General features: G+C 47.3%; 1 protein-coding gene and 1 long non-coding RNA gene across 11 annotated transcripts in view; one reads left to right on the top strand and one right to left on the bottom strand.

Annotated features, from left to right (window-relative positions):
• The first annotated feature begins 206 nt into the window (after positions 1-206).
• On the top strand, positions 207-9473 carry LOC142064395 (uncharacterized). Of its 3 annotated transcripts, XR_012663086.1 has the most exons (5): positions 207-338; positions 500-649; positions 3399-3498; positions 8403-8627; positions 8970-9473. It is a non-coding gene; the product is annotated as an uncharacterized LOC142064395 (long non-coding RNA). The 3 variants fall into 3 exon arrangements; XR_012663084.1 differs by having other exon boundaries at positions 211-649; XR_012663085.1 differs by lacking the exon at positions 3399-3498 and having other exon boundaries at positions 218-649.
• The window catches only part of P4HA1 (prolyl 4-hydroxylase subunit alpha 1), a 37615-nt gene continuing 22944 nt past the window's right edge, over positions 4906-19576 (bottom strand). For 2 of the 8 annotated variants that reach the window (XM_075109313.1, XM_075109312.1), the window contains exons 10-15: positions 14068-14167; positions 12687-12740; positions 10466-10531; positions 9893-9961; positions 9055-9151; positions 4906-8593 (exon numbers count right to left, since the gene is read on the bottom strand). In XM_075109313.1, coding sequence (XP_074965414.1) covers positions 8523-8593; positions 9055-9151; positions 9893-9961; positions 10466-10531; positions 12687-12740; positions 14068-14167 — 457 coding nt within the window. In that variant the 3' untranslated portion in view covers positions 4906-8522. Of the gene's footprint in view, positions 9152-9487; positions 9962-10465; positions 10532-12565; positions 12624-12686; positions 12741-14067; positions 14168-19576 lie in introns of those variants that run through there. The other 6 variants (XM_075109311.1, XM_075109310.1, XM_075109309.1 and 3 more) reach the window with 4 other exon arrangements.

Genomic DNA, 19576 nt, shown 5'->3' with positions numbered 1-19576 from the left:
GTGCCAGCGTTGCTGAATTAAACGTGTAGCGGAGGTGGCCCAGGGCGAGGAAAGGCTGGTACCGAAACCCACGTCAGGTAACGGGCTTGTGGGGGAACTGCAGGTCCCGGCTCTGGGGTGGGACGGGCCTGCCGGGGCCCCCGGGGGCCGGCGCAGCTGGTGGAGGTTTCAAAGAAGTTACTCATTAAAAGAAAACAACCAGATGAACACCAACAGCAAAAGACAACGCAAACCACTGATTAAAGAATAGGGGAGGGAAATGGTATAGGAAAGCTCTGGCTGCTCTCGGAGGGCTTTTCAGATGTGTCCCAGCACAGCTCTGCCTCTCAGATCGGCAGGTCGGCTGACCTCTGTGGACTCCAACTTCAGCAGTCGTTTCTGCTTGAGTGGCCAGGCTGTCGAGTGGAGACTCTCCAGAGGGCAAGGGGGAGCCGGCCAGCGGGTCTTTCAAATACGCGGCAAACATAAGTGCAAATCCTGACATTTTATTGTTTTGCAGGAGGCTCAGCCTCACGGCGTCGCCACTTCTGAAGCGCTAGAGCCCTGTGGCACCCGTCTGCCTGCGTCTCTCTGCATACAGCCGTGCGCTGCGCGCTCCAGACCGGGGTGAGGAGGAGGGACTACAGCCAAGTCTTGGTTTCTCAGACAGGTAAGTCAGAGAAGTGGGGAAGAGGAGACAACAAGCTGGTTAGCCCCTTTCCCGTGAAATGGTGTGGAGCTGGAGCCAGCTGCTGCCTTCTTGCTGCATCTGTTCTGGTGCCCGCTGCTGACTGCGTTCATGCTCAGTGCCCCTCAGAAGGGGGTGGCGGGGGTTCCTCAGGTCAGCAGCCCGAGGTGATTCGGTTGTACAGCCACAGCTGGTACCTGCGTGGTGCCTCCCTGAGCGCTGTTACACAGCCGGAGCTGCGCACGCTGTCCCAGCCCGTGGGAGGAAGCTTGGCTGCGTTGCTGGATGAGGGGACGTACGAGGTGTGCAGGAGGGCCCAAGGGAGCCTCAAACCCGCTTTGCCTTTTGGAAGATGAACCCAAGGAGAGAGGCAGAGAGCATTGGGAAGGGAGGTTGTCAGCATCCAGGTTGCGGACATGGAGGGGGAGCACTGCAATGCCTGGTGAGATATTAGGGTGATGTTCTGGTGAGCTAGAGGTGCCAGGTTGCTACTAGATGGTCCGTTCCCCTGAGCCTGGGAACCAGTAAGTCCCTGCCTCCAGCGGTCCTTTCCTGAGCAGGGTGTATCACTGGCATAAAGCAGCGGGGATGCTCGTGGGGTGAGGACTCCCCTCCAGGAGCGCTTTGCAGGGCAGGACTGGGGAGCTGGGGCCTGCCCCACTGTTCAGACCACACTGGGAACTGGTCTGTCAGTCGTGGGTGGAAATGGGCTGCTGTCCCTGGAATTTGTTGCAGGGAGCCCCAGTGAAGGGAAGACTGGGTTCAACAGGGCCATGCTGTGTCTTGCACTGAGTGGAGCTGTTCGTGTCCCTGTTGGCTGAATCACCGCCCTGCGTGACACGCTGGTTTTCGGTCCTAGTGATCCCCACCTTTAGAAATCACCTGGCAGAAGTTAATGTAAAAAAGAGCAGAATAGCTATTCAGAAATAGCTTGGAAACATTGTGTAGAGCCCCTGGGTGGCTGCACTTGTGCTGTGCTTTTATGCAGAGCCTTTTAGGGTTGCTCTGGAGGCAATTCCAGAACACGGCTTTGTCATCCGTGGTGGCTGATCCATGTGCTGCTGAGCGTGAACTGAGAGGCAAAAATGCCGGTAGGACTGCAGAGGATGCAGAATGCAGTGACTGTTGCATGAGCTGTGCATGCGGTGCCACGCAGGACGTGCAGCCTGGAGGGGGCGGCTCTGACAGGAGCGTGGAGCCTGGGCTGTTTGCAAAATCAATTGGAATTAACTAGGAGAGCTGGACAGGGCTGGGGGGAGCAGCTGTCAAAGTGCAGAGCCTGGGAAAAGAGGGGTCGGAAACTTCCCTGCTAGTTTGTCACTGGTTGTCCCAAAGCAAAAGTTTGTGAATAAAATAGCGGTCTAACGGCTTTCCCAAAACGTGGCAGCCCCTTTGGCTTGCCCTGGGGGTGAGCCTGCCTTCCTCCTCCTTCCCCCCACCCCTCCCCGCACCAGACTCCTGAGACTTTCAGTCCAGCTGCAAACAGTTTGGTTGCACCCTAACTTAAAGATCCGAAGACCAGGAAAAATGTGGGATTGAGTAACACTAACAAAGGCTACACAGCACCTCCCCACACACACCGTTACGGCAGGGAATTGCTGCTCAGGCTCAGCAGCTGCAGAAGCGAGGACTTCCTGAAGTGCATGTGCACAGCAGGTACCTGCACGTTGTCTGGCCTTCTTTTGACTCACTGTGGTTGCAGATACCCCCTCCCTATGCCAATTTTTCTCTCTCTAAAGTTTTGAGAGATACAGATGTTGTTTGCCACAACAGTGAACTCTGACAACTGGTTTCTGAACCTCGTCTCGACCTCAGGATAAGCAACTCCTGGCTCCATGCATTCATTTCTGACTCTGTAATGCTTAAATATAGAGCAGCCCTCGGGCTGTGGTGAGTCACTCACTCCTAATGACACTATCAGGGTTGGCAGCGTGCTGCTGTCAAACGGGAGGTAGAGGGGACGACACCGGACAGACACCCATCCCGCAGCGGTGCAGCTGGACACGCGTGCCTGTGTGTCCCCCATGCCAATGGTAGTGAACCCCATCCCGGATGAAGCTGGAAACCCCCTTGGTTTCACGTTATCAGCCACGCCAGAGCAAACGCTGACCCTTGCATCCTGGGCTTGGCTCCCGGGAGGGAAGCGCAGGGGCTGGTCCAGCTCCTGTTGTGCGTTTCTTTTTCGGAGCACGCTGTCATAGGCAACACCACATGGTGATGCGCTTTGCCAGGATCCTTCCCTTTGTGTTCTGCTGGGGACGGGGTGGGGGCTGAGGGACTGACTGCTTTTTCTATCAGTTTTGGCCGGCTCAGTGAGTTGCTGGTCAATGTTTAAGCATGGCCTAAGCAGGGGGAACAGGCAGCTTGTGGTTAAGGTTAGTGGATAATCTGTGGATGGTTCAAAGCCTGGTTTGGGAGCCAGATGAGTCACTGATTATCGGAACGAGCAATGTAGCTTGATGATGAAACGCCCGAGTCCCTCACAGAGCCGGGTCAGAGTCCAGCAGCTGGAGGAGGGTGGGTGGGCAGCTGGGTAAAGGCCCTCTCCCTTGGGGGGGCTGAACTCAAGGTCATGGTCTGGTCCAGTCTCTCCAGGAGTCCCTGGACAGATCACTTCAGCCATCCACAGGTGCTGATACTGTCAGACCCTTTCCTTTCTCTTCATCTCGTCCTGCCCTGTGGTGATTCGCAGGCCTTTTTCCCTATCCCTGACCATACCCGTCTTGTTTAGCTGCAGCTGCTGCAGGTCTCATCCAGGCAGAGTTCCTCCCATCGTCATTGATCCCCTGTGCTCTAGGTGCAGCTGTGCTTGAAGAGCCCCGGAGACCCAGGTAGGATGATTGGGAAGCCACAGGGCTGAACCACAACCCTTCCCTTCCTCCCTGGGAAGGGGTAAAGGCCACCAGATCCTGGGCAGGTGCCTCAGGCCACACACAGAAGGCAGGGCCTCGCTCATCTCTGAAAGGAAGGCTGTGAGCTACGTCTCGCCCCTGTGCTAAAGCCCCTGCACTGCTGGCTTGGTAATAGCAGCTGGGTGGCCTGGCTGGCAGCACGAGCCTCACACCTGCTTGCAAAGGGGCAGCCTCGCTTCAGCCACGACCAGCCTGGGGTGAGGAAGCGGTGTCCCCTGGCCGAGTGGCCAGAAGGCAGCCCACAAACACCCCAAAAAGCTCAGAGGGTTGGAGTAAGCCCTGTCCGCTAAAAGGACAGAGCCACCCAGCTGCTCGCGTTTGCCTGGTGTTGGCCCACCCTGCTGCGAGAGAGGGGGCATGGCAGCAGTTCAGCAGCAGGCACAGAGCAGCTGGGGATGGAATCAATCCGTGCCTCCAAAATAAAAAAAACCACTGGCATGCTTTAGACTTATTGCCTATCCTGTGACTGCCAAACCTGCGAGTGCATCAGCTGCGTCTCTGGGCAGCACGGGGAAGGGAGGGCAGTTCCCTAACTGCAAGCCAAGCGCTCTATCAAGCAGCAGCGCAAGGCTCCGGTCCACGGGCGAAAGGATCAAGGCCTTGAGGGACTTTTGTGCAGGATCCTGATGCGTGCGAGTATGCGCTCCTGTTTTGCAAGAGCGGCGCACAGAACAGCTGTGGTGTATAAACTGCAGATGTCTTGCCAATGGAAGACGCCAGCCTGCCCTTCCCGGGGGTAAGGGCTCCGTCCCCTATTGTGCTGTTGGGGTCTGTGTTGCAGGGTAGTCTGAGCTTTCTTCCCCTCCCTAGAACTCTTCAGACTCACTGGTGGTTTGACCTCTTGGCTTCAGGAAATGGAAGCATTTGTCACCCCTGGAAAAGGGTCCCTTAGCAGCTGACCCTTTGCTGTGCCTTGTTCGAGTTTCAAGCCAGGAGCTCGGGTGGGTCCCATGTCACTATTAAATCCCACAGCAGGCACTGCTGTGAGTCAAGGCGCTGGGGGACAAAGGGGCTGAGCCACGCGCCTCCCCCAGAGCAGTTCGGCTGCTTTGGGTGAGTTTTTGTGCAAATGCGCTCTCAGCCCAGCGTTACCCACCCTCCCCTTTTGCAGTCCGTTAGTGCTGTGCGGTGCCAACTGAGACACAGAGTTTGGGTCTGAGAACGTGTTTAATAGTAATCTGAGGCATGAGCATCTTCTGCACCTGCCCGCCTAGGCTGTGAAGTGAAACAAATGAGCCCGGTTTCCAGGAAACACATATGGTGATTAAAAAAAAATAAATCTGTGCGATCAGATTTACAACAGCCATATACAAGGAGAGCCTGATGTGGAGGATTTGGCACTGCTAATGGCAGTGGCTTTTATTTTTAAGCCCATTTTTTTTAATTTTTACATTAAAAATTTTATTACAAAAAAAATTTTACAGTAAGGCAGTTTTTCAATTGTCAGTCGCTGCGAGCCAAAGTTTTCAGTCATCTGTAATACAAAACTGGAGTCACACAGGAGCCACACTCTTCATCCAGAAGCCCTTTGAGAAATGACAGGGTAAAGCAAAAAGCAGCAGCAGCACCGCCTGTGTAATCCCGGCCACGGTTTGTGTTACGTGCGTGAACCTGCTGCAGTGGAGAAAGAGGAAATACAGATCGTCCACAGTTTAAAAAATTAAGCTTACCCATTCTCGTCTGATAATGGGGCATGGTTTGGTCCGATGTGCCTCAGCAGGCTTGAGTTTTCATTGTAAGGGTTTGTTGGGTTTTGGGGGTTTTTTTTTTTTTTGTTTAACACAGTGAAATTTTCCACTATTTTTCTTCCCCAAAGAATTGCAAGTCATAAAGCAGTGAACGACTCACTCAAAAAAACCCCCAAAACAAAAACAACACTCAGGCACGAACCCATTTTTACTCCCCAAGCCTTGCCTCTTGGAGCCTGCTCTTAACACGCTATTTAACACCAGACGTACTCGAGGGGAGCGGCGGTGAGGGAGGTGACTGTGTAGCAACCTGCCCCAGCCATGCCACAACGCCTCTCCAGCTTGTCCTGCCTCTTTTGGCATCAGTTGAACAGAGACGGGAAACCGGCTGGGGAGGGGGCGGACATGGGACCACCACACATGCCAGACAAGACCCCCCCCCCAAGCCATTGCTTAATATAGCAACACTGTGATGTCGCATCACAGCAACCCTGCCGTCATTCAACATGTGAGAGCCCATGGCGGTGTCTGCCATTAGGGCAGCACCTAAAGCCGGCACTGACACTTTTTGGACAGTATTTCTCTTTTACCTCACATTAAAGTCTACAGTTTTTACCTTTTAATTAATTGTTTTAATGTGCCAGGTAACCCCTCTGTTCACTTTAGGAGGGGGGGAAAAAAAACCAACCCCACCATGTTTGCTGTAACAGCAAAAGCAGTTGCTGTTTTTTTAAACCCATTCATGGTGGCAACACACTGATTTCTTTCTGTGCTGCTGGACTACACAGGCTTGGCTTAAAGCCTTTACAGCTGCCTGGGAGCTACCGCAAGCAAAGGGGTGCCCCAACATGGGACTTCTCATGCCACAGCAATCACTGTAGTCTTTGTCTGCAGGCAAGTGGCAGGACTTAACTGCAGCTGCGGTTACTTTTTTTTTTTTTGGCGCATCAGGAAGTAAAAAAAAGCTGGGAATAGAGAAAAACCATGGCTAGGAATGGCGATGCCCCTCTGACACTGTGTAAAAATGCGAAAACTCAGGTAAGTAGAAGTGTTATGGGGTGTGGTTTTTTGAATTCTTACGGTTTAGTCATCAAAAGTGTGCTCTGGTAACCATTGCTTTGGTGACTATATCAGCTATGGCTCTCATGTACCAGCTGTTCTGCACAAATGAATAGTTACAGACATGAGGTGGACCTATTTCCACTTCTTTTTATTTGTTTTCTTAAGAGGTGGATGAATGTTGTTTCACATCTGCCAAAAGCACAGGCAAAAATGGAAGAAGGTGTAGGGCTACGGCAAAACAGTTAGGCAGGTCCCACTGCTAACAGGCTCAGTAGAAATTTAACAATACATTTTCCAGCAAAGATTTTAAAGTGTCTTCTGAAAGCATGCAGTTTCTCAAACTGTAGTACCTTAGAACTGCAGTCTCAGTATGCCAGAGGTATTTCTAACAGGTTAACGGTTGGTTTCATCTATGTTTTGGCTCAATTTTCAAGATTTTGAGGCAGAAAATCCAATTAATTAAAATTGGAATTTTTTCCCCCTTGGTAAAGACTTCAGGCTTGACCCCATGACTAGTAAAACCATCATCATCCAGAAAATCAGACACTTTTAGGTAGGGTCTGGTGCAGCTCACTTTGATTCTTGTTCTCATGCTAGTGGAATATTCAGACATGTTGCTAGAAATCCTGCTGCTGAAGAGAAATGGCTTAGGAAAGCAAACCTCCCTGCAGCCTCTCCCGCCCCGCTTAGCTCTTCCTGCGCTGGGGGCAGCAGGGACAGCAGGTATGCCTCCCGCGGGGCTCTGACGAGCAGAATGCAAGGTCAACAGCTACGGCAGCCACAGTCTCGTCTCCCTCAAGGGCTTCAACTTCATCTCGGTGTAAGGATGACTTGTCACAAACTAAGGTCCCCGAGTGTTCTTCCAGTGCAGGCACTGCTGACTGTGGGGGTGCTTTTTCTGTGGGGCCAGTGTGAACGAGAACAGCTCCAGCCCTGGCTCATGGGAAGAGCAGCCTCAGAGCTCTGGAGGGAGGCCCCTTCCCAGCACTCCCTGGCTCATGAGTGCCAGTGACCACCAAGGGCAGGGGAGGCACCACAAGGTGAGCAACACCAAACCATCCAGAGCAGGCCCCTCCTGTGGCATCCTGTGCCAACAGGCACCCTGTGACTAAAGGCATGTCACTGCTGTGGCCTGTGTTCAGCATCCACAGCAGAAAAAACACATTTGGAAAAAAAAAAACCACCTCTAAAAGACATTTAGGATTGTAAATAGGCCATCTATTTCTCACAAAACCTTGAGGAACTGGGAGAATGAGGGTGGAGAGCGTTCTGTGAGGACTCTGTATTGCCTCATCACCTGAAGTCTCGTAACCAATTTGAAATTCCAGTATCCTAAGGCACAATTATTATGATTAATGAAGATGGTAACAGTCCCATCCCCCACAGCCCAAGGACCAGGCCTAAGAGTTGGCTACTAAGACAGAATAAAAGCAGCATTACTTTACGTGGACAAACACTAAAGAAAAAAAATGGAGGGCACATGGGCTGTAATTATCGTCAGGCTGCTCTGCTGCAGGCATGTGTTTCACACAACACTGCCGAAGCATCTCGTCTATGCATATGTAATTGCTGGCTCACATTTTCACAACTGAGAGCCAAACTCCCCAACAGAGGCTAAGAAGGAAGCCCGTTTAAATATCAGGGCTTTGTGGAAGCAGAGAAACAGGCTAAAACATAGCTACAACCTGCTCCTGGTGAAACACAAACCATGGCCGCAGTTCTCAACAGTCAGGCACTCTAGAAAAGCAAGGAGTCGAATGTCTGGAAATTGAGGAATACGAACCGGTTTAATTCAGCCTTCCTTAGCGGGGAGCCCTCCCATCAAATCATCCCACCCTCAGCAGACTGACAGGTACAAGGCGGACTCTAAGCAAACAATCACTGGCTTTCCACGCTCAGCAGAGGGGCGATGGTGAAGGGAACACCACACACAACACCACTGTTCGTTGTGTCCCTGGTCTGTATTTTGTCTTTTTTTTTTTCTCTGAAACACTCAGACCTGGATATATTCTGCTCATAAAACCATAAAGGGATACTTTAAAGGAACTAAAAGCATGTTTGTTTTGTCCACAGATGAAACACCGGTGTAGTTGAAGACTGAACCTGTAGTGGAGTGTTAGTCAATTGTAAACTGTAGGAGATGTGTGCATTTTACACAAACTGAATACAGAGGAGACGAAGGACGAGTCTGCATCATTCCAACTCTGATAAAGTGCACGGCCTTCGGAATTCCTGTCCCCGCTCGTGGAGCCATTTATTGGATACTGCAAAGACAAAGGCATTTGATCAGCGTACCCGGTTAGCTCATGTTTCTATTTAAGCTAAATATATGCTATTGGCCAGCTTACAGTTAAGCACAGCGTTACCTCAATTTTCTAAAATATTTTAATACACACACATGCATGAAGGTGGTCTAATAAATGCAAGATGGAAAAAATCTTCCAGTAGCTGCAAAACTACAAAAGACCTTTGAAGTAGATCTACTACTACATTTTATAGATGTCTTTATTATATATAGATATATATTATATAGTAGCATATTTTATTATAACATAATATAGAGAGATATGAAGTAGATATAGCTATAAAGTAGATTTCTTTATAAAGGATGTAATTTGTGGCTGCTTCTTATTCCACCAGAGGAAAAAGAAAACCAAGACAGCCCACCAACAAAGGCCCGGACGTCCAGGTGACAGGCAGCGAGAACAATGTGAGGGGTACTTACCCCATTTGTTTCCAACTAGTACTGGGCAGGCCGCATGCCGCGTGCTGTAATCTCCTTCTCCGCTTGGGAAGAGGTTGTACCAGAATACAGCCGTTCCCTGGGAATTGCAGCGGAAACCCTCAGCACGTTGCTCTGTGATGCACGCTTTCACACCAACTTACTTAATGATGTGGCAACGGTACATGTATTTGTATTTCAGATGCTCCTTTTAAATTGAAGGGTATTTTCCACATGCTAACATTTGCTTTCCTAAGGATTGAGTCTCCTTTGACTCATTCTGTGTCCACATATACTTGACTTTATTTTAAACCTTAAGCCAGTTTCATTCAACTCTGACCAGTTTTAGAAAGCAAGATAACTGGCTAATAATGAGTAACAGGCCAGTGAGAACAGACCTTATTCATGACCCTTCGGAGGGGGGGGAAAAAAAGGTAACAGGAACACACAATTTCAAGGAGAATTCCCTACAGGCACCTCAAGACTGAACCCACTTACAAGTTTGAGTATTTTCAAAATGTGTTTTGAAGTATTGTTATGTTTTGCAAAGTCAAAGCATTAGAAGCTGTTAAGTCCAAAACGTAACTGGGGGTTAACATGCAGATGATCAGAGGCCCTTGGAATCACCAGTACTATTCCAGTCACTTCACTGTAGTGAAGTGCTTCACTTAAGGTGCAGTACACAAAGGTACTGTAAGTATCTCTGTGATCCCATGAACAGGGCTCTAATCTTCTTCATCTAAATTAATTTTGAAACTTTTTTTTACCTGTTTATACATCAGTTATATTTTTGAGTAGGTGGAGAGAAGAATGGTCACACTGGATAAAAAACCCTGCTTACCTTTTTAGGCCAAACACTAGCTCCTACTTCAGGAAAGACAGTAGCTCCCCCTGCTGACACATCGCTCATCTGAAAAGGTGGGAAAAAGTTGCAAGCTGATACTCTCCCAAGTGTCACGTTTTTGTAAAACACAATTAGGTTATTCAACAACTGAATTTCTACCTCCCAATTAGTGAGCAAAGGCCGCGTGATCAACAGCCTTAAAAAAGGCTACATCCCACCCACTTTGTTCAAAGTGCAACAGCCATCCTTGTCCCACAACGGTACATGCTCAAATGTTTTTTGTGAGCATGCTATAAATACTGATGCAGATATAAAAATATATAGACAGTCAAATAATTTAAGCCAATGCTCAACTTTGATGGGGGAAAAAAACCCCCAAACATCCTTAAGAACACACAGAAGAACTATTACTTATGGGTAAGAAGATACCCCGTATGTATGACCGCTACATTAGTGGCTGTCTTCATCTGCAAGTCACTTCAATAAAAAAACCATAATGAAATCATTCAACAGTATAGAATGTGCAGTGATATTTTTGGCACTAGCACATGGCAGAAATATCTCACTTACATAAAACAACCAAGTAGCAATTCTGTTGCCTGTTCCCAATTCCTTAAAAGCATCTGGCTCATCTTTCTGTGAATAAAAGCAAGCAGATTTAATAAGCATTTCATTTTGACCATTGAGAGGAGCCACTGACATACAGCTGCAGAGCCAGCAGTAAACTCACACAGAAAAATGAATTCAATCCCTCTGTTTGGAAGGAGGGGAGAATGCAATATGAGTATATCTACTATTAATCTCAATAAACTAGGCATTTGAAAGTTCTGTAGGGCAGAGAGGGCTTTAAGCCCAAATTGCTAATGGGGAAAAAAAACCACTGTACTGTCTGAGAGGGAGTATATAAATCCTCTTCACAGCCACAAACTTAATTATTTAATTGCACTCACTCATCCCCCTCTTGTCCTCAGCCAAGATGAGCAATAGCAAGGGCAGCTCTTCCCTCCCAGGCTCACCAAGAGTCACGGAGAGCCCTGCCCTGCCGCAGGGGTGGCTCTGAGCACAGCCTGAGGGCAGCTGCCAGCCCAGCTCCCCTTGGGGTGGTTCTGCCTTTGTGGCCCTCAGCCCATCCTGCTCCGCCCTTTCGGACCTTGTGCTGGAGCCGCAGGTATCGGCCACTGCACCAGGCAGGCTGCTGCTCGAGCTAGCTGGCCTTCCGCGTTCTGCGCTCCTCCCTGGCAGGCACGCATTGTAGAGCGCCATTAAAAATCCAGCGAGTGATTCATTAAGCAGTGCGTGATGCCAGCCGCAGGGCACCTGTGGCAGCCGCTCCTGAAGCTTTTGACAGGAGCAAGGTATGTCCCTGCCTAAGCGCATGGGAACGTGCATGCTGCAGCTGCAACACCTCCAGCCCAGCGCTGGTTCAAAGGGGAGGCCTCCTCCCTGCCACGCTCCAGCACTTTACTGTTGCTCTTTCATTACAGCTGGGAAGAAGGGAGGAAACCTCCACAGAGCAGGAGCTTGTAACGGGCCAAGAGACCCATTTGGGTCATTAAGGCATTTTTATCACTTGATTTACAAGAAGAAAAACCCATTTTGATGGGTTATGAGACTAACTTTTGTCACGCCTCACACCCCACCCCCCTACTGGTGTGTGTTAAAATTTCAGCAATTGCTACTCCAGAAATTAAAACAAAACCTGTTAATCATTTGCAATGCTTTTGAGCATGTGCTTACAGAGCACAGATTCTGATTAATAGTTGGTGGTTTGGATTCACAGTGTAAGGTTAATCTGAAGGTGTTAAATCACACAGAAATATGCCCAATAAATAACCAACTGAAATTGGTGGCATTATTTCCAGCAGTCTGCAATTTAAGCTGGAATAGAAACAGGTTGGGAATTTAAATAAAAAAAATAAGGACAGTGAAATGAGAAGACCTTGGTAGGCTTTTTCCAGTTTCAGGACTGTGCTAGCAATTGGCATGTAAGCTACAGTAACAGAGCACTAATATTGTCAAAATTTCTTCAACAGCATGCAAGACACCTGCGCCTTGGCTCTGGGGAAAGATGTTCTCTCTCTGCCTCGCAGGCCTGCATGGTGTGCTGCAATGCAAGTACTCCTACAAAGCCTCTCTCATGGGAGAGGGCATTAAGCTCTCCCCCACGCAGCCACATCTGCCTTACTCAGCAGTGCTCTGCGCTGCGGACGCAGCTGCGGTAGCGTCAGTGCATGGATGCATGTTAGCTGATGCCACCATCACCTGCCGCACGTGTCAGGGTATATGCTGAGTTTTTACACAGTTCAGCTGTATAATCTTCAGTGATTTTAAACAAAAAGGCTTTACATGGCCAGTACCCTGACCAGCTAGAGTATCTGTAAATGTTTCTCCAGCTTTAGAGTAAAGCTAATGCCCTTTGCTCTGTTAAGAACTATCAATCATCTCCTTAGATTAATTCTTTTTAGTTCTGTTTTTGAAGAACAGCCTTGTTGCTCTGTAATGCCTAAAATTTTTATTAGTTCAGCTGGTGGTTTAGAGGGCTTTCTCCACTAACACGGATTAGAAAAGTTGAAGAGCTACAAAATTTAATAGACATTAAAGAATAAAAATTTTGCCACAGCCAAGAGGCTCAGGCTTCACCAGGTGACTATCTCTCCTCCATCTCTTTACTTGCCCGTGCAAAGTCAAAGTGGGGCTCATACTGTCCTCCCACTCCATAATTTGCCACCTGAAAGAGAGAAACACAGTGCTTGTGAAGCAGAAAGAGGTGGAGATGGAAAACAGGACTTACCCTTCCAAAATCAAAATGAGGCTCATACTGGCCTCCTACTCCGTAGTTGGCTACCTACAGTAAAAGGAGAAGCAAAAAAATCTAGTAAAGCAGTATTTTATCCAGGCAAGAATTTGACCATCAACTACCACCTTTCAGCTGATGAGGTTTAAAAGTGAAGCCAAAGGAAAGTGCAAGTCTCTGCCAGCTAAATCGTCCTGTACACAGCAAAGTCCTTCTGGGTTTACTCTCAGATATAGCTCTGACTTCACCCACTCTCCTCATCAGTGCTGACCCAGAACCTGAGTCCAAACTTTAGGGTCTCAGGCCTTCACTCCACCTTTGCAGTTCTCGACTGGACACCAGCTCCCAGCAAAGCTGCAGCTGAACCTTCCCTTCTGCAGGGTCAGCTTTCCTTGAAAGCTCTTCTGTCCACCCCCTGCTGAATGGTAAAGACATTCTCCCATTTCTGAGTGCCTGCCACTGTCTGACCTAATGACTCTCAGGTGATAGAACCTGACCATGAAACTTTTGAAACTTCTGGACAGCCCCAGGCTCCAGGGAGCCCCAAAATGTTTGGCTACAGGAGCAGCAGCACATCCAAGACTGGCACCACAAGATGCACTGTACTCCCGGTAAGAAGTCTGCAAGTCCAGCAGAAAGCTACCAAGATGATCAGGGGGCTGGAGCATCTCTCTTACGAGGAGAGGCCGAGAGACTTAGTTTTGTTCAGCCTGGAGAAGAGAAGACTGAGGGGGGATCTCATCAATGCTTATAAACGTCTGAAGGGTGGGTGTGAGGACGATGGGACTGGGTTCTTTTCAATAGTGCCCAGTGACCGGCCAAGGGGCAACGGGCACAAGCTGGAACATGGGAAGTTCCACCTCAATATGAGAAAACACTCCTTCCCTGTGCAGGTGCCAGAGCAGGGGCACAGGCTGCCCAGAGAGGCTGTGGGGTCACTTCCCTGGAGACATTCACACCCCGCCTGGACGCATTCCTGTGCCCCCTGCTCTGGGGGTGCCTGCTCAAGCAGGGGGTGGAATGGGATGATCTCCAGAGGTCCCTTCCAGCCCCCACCATTCTGTGATTCTGTGATCCACTTCACCAACGATCAGGAGTTTCAATTATTACTGTCTTCCTCTAGCAACAGAAAGCTATTTCACACTACAGTAAGCGCTACTCTGCAAGGACAACTTTGTTTCTTCCTCCCTATAAAAACCCCACTCATTCTTCCCAGGGCCTGGAGTCAAACCAGCCATCACATCAGCTTCCCCTGGGTTGAATGAGCTTTTGTGGCCACCTCACCAACACTACCTGAGCAAGCATGGTGCTGCACACAAAGCCATCCAGAATGAAATGCCCACTGACCTTCACCGCTGTACTTGTCCTAACAGTTTACCTGTAGCTCCTCTGCTGTAGAGACATCAAGTCCTGTTAGGTCCTGTATCCTTGTGTTAATGCGAGACACCACAGGGCTTTCATATCCAGACAACCAAGCACTGGGGGGGATGATGATAAAAATTAATAAAATATGGTAGTAATACATAGCAAAGCTAGCAGTACAGGTGCAACATTTGGAATTACTTCGAGTTTGAGTTTTTTTGTACTTTTCAAGAACATGGTAGGCTTATCAGAAATACTTTGAGGGCATTACAGGGGCCTGCATTTAATAAACATGTTTTCTGGAAAGAACACTTGCAGCACTGGTTTAAGGAAGCTCTAAAAAACTAACAGCCTTAATTCCCACAGTGGACTACCACATGACTGAAGAAAATGTTGTAAACAGTGCAGTCTGCTTTCAAACTGTTTTCTAAAACAGGCACAAACTACTTTTCCTCTTACCCATTCCAAACAGCTAATTTAGACCCCACATTTGATGCATGTTGAAGCAACACTCGGGAAAGGAACAGGTGAGTTACTTTACTTAGCGTACACAGAGTCTATGTGATTTTTTTAACTCAGCTTTTCCACATGTCATGCACTTACAGGCAAGTGCTCTGTAATCTGTCCTTTCATATTACTTACCTGTGCAATGGTCCTAAAAATCATTATGAAACAATTAAATAACACATAAAACTCTTTACCATTTTTCCCTGTTCAACAATTTCTGCCAAAACAGCCTATTACAGATTTGGTATTTAGCACGTTTCAGGTACACAATGGTTTTTAAAGACAAAAAAACCACCAAACCCAAACACACCCAACTTTTTTTAATATAGATGTGAAAGGCCAGCCTCACAGTTCCAAAGGCATCTTCAAAATGTCTCTCTCCTCCTGTAAATTTGAACTTTTCAGCTAGAAATGCTACATTTTAAATAACTGGCAAATGGGTCAGCAGAGAAAAGTACAAACAGGTAGCGAAGCAGTTCTACATGAGAATTGCTGCCTTCACCCAGACCCAGCGTAGCATTTTCTACTCTAAGTGGGTGCTCATTCTTGAAAGCTGCGTGACTGGGAAGAGCAGCTATATCATCCGGCAGCAGCCACATACCCAGAACAGCAGCGTTTGGCAGAAAAGGGCACAAGCTTAGTATAACTGCAGCTCTGCACATCCCTGCTGGACCCTTACCAGCCACGAACACATCCAGTTGCTTAGATGGAAAACAAACACATTTTTCACCTCTTGACAAGATAAATTTTTTGCTCTTGGGGGGGGATCAATTTCATCTACCCACTGCCTTTTCTTTTGGATATTGTCTTTTTTTTTTTTAACCATTCATCGGCTCACATGATGCTTTACTTCTCCCCTTCCAGCCAATGCACCTTCGTTCTATCTGCTCCTCTTTTCCCTCTCTCAGCATACTCACTACCCTCCCTAGACCTCCTCTCTAGTTACCTTGACAGTCCCCTACTAGTCACTAAAACAGAAAAGATGGATTTGGGCCCCATGATTTCCCCTTTTTGCACAAAAAGGGAGCCAGCTAGTTCTACCTTTCTTCTAGCATCTGACTCGGCCTTTTGGGCTCATCATGGTTCCTGCTGCTTTTACAAGACTGTTGGATAGAAATACCTATGCCCAGAACCTAGCTGGCAGGTACATCGTAGTTTTATTTCTACTCAAATGAACTTTCGCATCTATACTAAATTAATGTTGGTTTTTTTAAAATTAAAAACTGTTTAAAAAACACAAAACACATTGCATGGGAGGAACGGTAGCATGACACATGACACAAGGCACTGACACAGGTTACAGAATCTCTATGAGCTTTTTTTAAATGACATGAACTACAAATAAAAGAAATAAGATTTCTCAAGACAGACTTGCACAAACACGTACCATGATTCATCCATTTCTGAACACTGTTAGTATAAGGAAGTGTTACACTGCAACCTTCTTTGATTTAATGTGGTAGGAGAGCACGAAGACTACTTATATGAAGCATCCCCCCCACCCCCCCCAAAAGAGGAAAAAAGGCAGCTACACCCCCACATGCTATGCAGCCACATTGAACAGGAAACACAGGCAATCCCAACCTCACACTTAATGCACAAGAAAAGCCCCCAACACAGCCATCAGCTTCAAAGCTTAGACTTTAGCTACCTCTGTACAGACTATGCACAAAAGCTGGGGTGGGGGACGGGATGGGACACACCAACAAAAAAAAACACAACCACCACAAACCCCAAAGAAAGAAAAAAAGCAACCATTCTTGCCATATTGGTTATGTAGAATTACAGTGAATGCTTTCAACAGGGAGAATACTACATCCTTTCATGAAGGGGAAAGTACTATATATGAAAGGTAGAGGAAGCAGGGAACTGAAACCATATTTCAAGTGCCAGCCTGTCTGCTGGTTGCTGAGCGAAACTTAGGGGGAGGCATGTAGTGCTGAATAGTTTCACGTGAGGGGTTACAGCGTAATTTAACCCTCTTAGCATCATGAAATCTGTTTCCAAGAGGGCAGAGAGCTCAGGAGGGCCTGCAGCACCCTGTACCGATTATCCAGCATCAGGAGGTCTCCATGCCTGCTGCATTTAGGATGCACAGCAAGTACCTTCTGACGTTACTGCAGGCTTTGCCTAGCACCCTTCACTGAATGTAACAATCTGTCCCACATCATCCTCTCTCGTGGCTACTCTCAGCCTTGGTCCTCTGCTGCCAAAGGAAGCACGCTCAAGACCATTTATAGCAGGTATGTATTCTTTTATGCAAAGGAATCTTTTTTCCTGCTCTTGTCCATAAAAAAAAAAAGACTCCCTCACCAGTGTCATACGTGATGCGGAATTAACAACCTTAAACTGTGCTCAGCAAACTTTTTTCTTTTAATATATGCATAGGCCAAGGTTCAGCGTGAGTCTGTAAATGCATACAGCTCGATTCTTCAACATACATTTGTTAAGCTAAGTTGCTCATCTGACAAGTTACCTTGCATGAACAGCATTCTGTCATATTTTTTTACCAGCTGACACCTCTGAGTCCACTACAGGCAGAAAACTTCATCACAAGAGGGACAAGCTTATTTCTGGGAAGTCATAAGCATGACCCTTTAAGACGTGGGTTATTTTACTTGCAGCAGGATTTGATATTTCCTTAATAACTACCATCCCAAAGCCCAAAATTCCCTGATTACGAAGGCATTTTGGCGCCCTGCTTGGCTTTGTAAAAAGACACCCAGGAACTACTATGTTATAGAAATTGAAAGAATTTCAGTATGCTGAATTCCTGCTGGGGGATTGATTTTTCATCTTCCTCACACCGAGATCTGGCTTTTAACAACTTTTTATATTAACTGCAAACAGCTAGCAGGAATTACAGTTACTCCTCCCTCTTAGAATTCTGTATCAGGTATCTTAGATTTTTTTTAATAGCACAATACTTATATGCAGAAACAATTTTAGAATAAGCAGTATATTAGGAAACCAAAACAGACAACTGTCCAGAGCTACATGATATACAAGGACTTATACGCCCAAAAGCTCATCTCCTCCAACTGCACCAGTCGGTCCGACGGCTACGTCCTTAGTCCCAGCAATGCCAGCGCGGCACCAGCTGATTTCAATGCTGTTTTTGTTACAGTCATCGGTCACACGAAATACTGGCACTTGTGTTTAGAAACTTTCTAAAATGTACCAAGTATGTAAAAAAGTACTAGTAGAGACGCAACAGGGAGTGAATGAAAGCACAGATTGGTATTTCTGAAGTTGAAACTTCATTTGCTACAAGCTCCGACTGGCTGCTGGGAGGAGAAAGAAAAAAAAGCAGCCTCTTTAAAAGCAGTGTGAGGGTGGCTGAGTTTATTCTGGTACCGCACACAGCACAGCTTGATGGTGCTCCTCGTTCTGCTGGCAGGGTGCCCCCTTTTATACGGCCTGCCACGTACTGCACAGCAAACAGTAGTCCTCTGAGAGGAATGCTGTAATTTAGAAGTGCATTTGCTAGGAAAGAATGTTTGAAGGGGGAAAGCAGTCATCTATTAAAAAAATAAAGCAAGCATTTTTTGGTTTTCAGGCACAATGATTCATCTGGAATCCAAACCAGCTCTAACAGAAAGATGTTTCTAGCAGTGGTTCTGCAAGAGAAGTTCAGTGATCCAGCATTAATAACATGATCCTTCTAAAGTAGCCTGGCTTGGGGTTTTTGGGGGTGGCTTTTACCTCCTCCTATAGCTTTAGGTGCCAAGTTCTCTTCTGAAGTATGTACATCCTAAACAATCTGCCCATAGAGGAATGCAAAGGCAAAGAGAAGCATGAAAAGGGAAGGCCCCCTCCACCCTCAAGTCCATTCCTACCCTCAAAAAAATGTCTACGCTAACCTCACAATGTGCTGTACCCCATTTAGTTGTAGGGTTTTTTGCCATTCTAATTCCAGTTTCCAGTGAGATACGGAATTAAACATCTTAGCTCAGAAAAATGTGATTTAATTCTCTGAGTTCCTTGGGTACGTTGCAAGGAAGTCCTGGAGCCCCACCTTTTTGACCACCAGGGTCTCAATTCAACACATACTAGACTTGAGGCTCTATTTAGTCCGGGGTTGTGGCACACCACACCAAGGAGGCAGCAGCACTTCACAGGCAACAGCTGCCCTTATATTTTTTTCCACAAAGTCCCTAGGCAAGGTACAGCACATGGTTAATTCCAGATTAAAGCCCTAGGAGTTATTTTGTCACATCATAAAGCCAATAACAAGGTGATGGCAAACAGGATCTGGCTGCACCACCAGCTGCACACATTCATGAGGGAATTGGCTTTTCGTGATGGGTGTTGTCTAGCACTATTTTTTCCTGACTGCAGCATCTGTGATGGTCTCAAGGCATAATACTTCCCACTAATTAAAAAATCAAAACTCTGAATAAAAAGTTCTTTTGCTAAGGATCATCTATTTAAATAGGGGCCAGTTATGCATCTCAATTTCAATTAGCAATCCGGTCACCTTCTTTAATTGCTATTAGCAGCACGTTAGGTTTGTCACAAACTGCAGGATACATTCAAACAGATCAACAAGTTTCCTCAGTGAATGCCCCAGCCCGGTCTGTGTCACAGGGGACAAATCCCAGGACTGAATAAATTCTTTCTTTAAAATATGCAGTCACAGGTAACCAAGATAGGACACGGACAGACTTTAAATCAAAAACAAAAAAAATAAAAACTAAATGCAACACATGTCCAATAGGAAGAGGTAGATTCCTAACATCACTCTGGAGGGGGTCTGTGGAGGTAGTTTAAGGAGCAACCACGTAAGAGCTCACCAGACAGTTTCCAAAGGACTCCTGCTACCTGCATGTGCTCTGATGAGTAAGCAGACCTGCATGCCGCCAAAGGTGCAAGGCGGTTTTCAATGTATAGTTTTCAGCTCGCCACTACTTGCAACAAGCGTGCTTTAAGGGTCAGACTTTAGTTACATTGGTTTTCTAGTTTCCGTGAGAGCTATAATCATTCCTGAGATCAACCAACTTCTTCTGATCCAGTAT

This window comes from Phalacrocorax aristotelis, chromosome 14, assembly GCF_949628215.1.
Source record: "Phalacrocorax aristotelis chromosome 14, bGulAri2.1, whole genome shotgun sequence".
NCBI classification, from domain to species: domain Eukaryota; kingdom Metazoa; phylum Chordata; class Aves; order Suliformes; family Phalacrocoracidae; genus Phalacrocorax; species Phalacrocorax aristotelis.
This window is presented reverse-complemented; position numbering and strand designations above follow the sequence as displayed.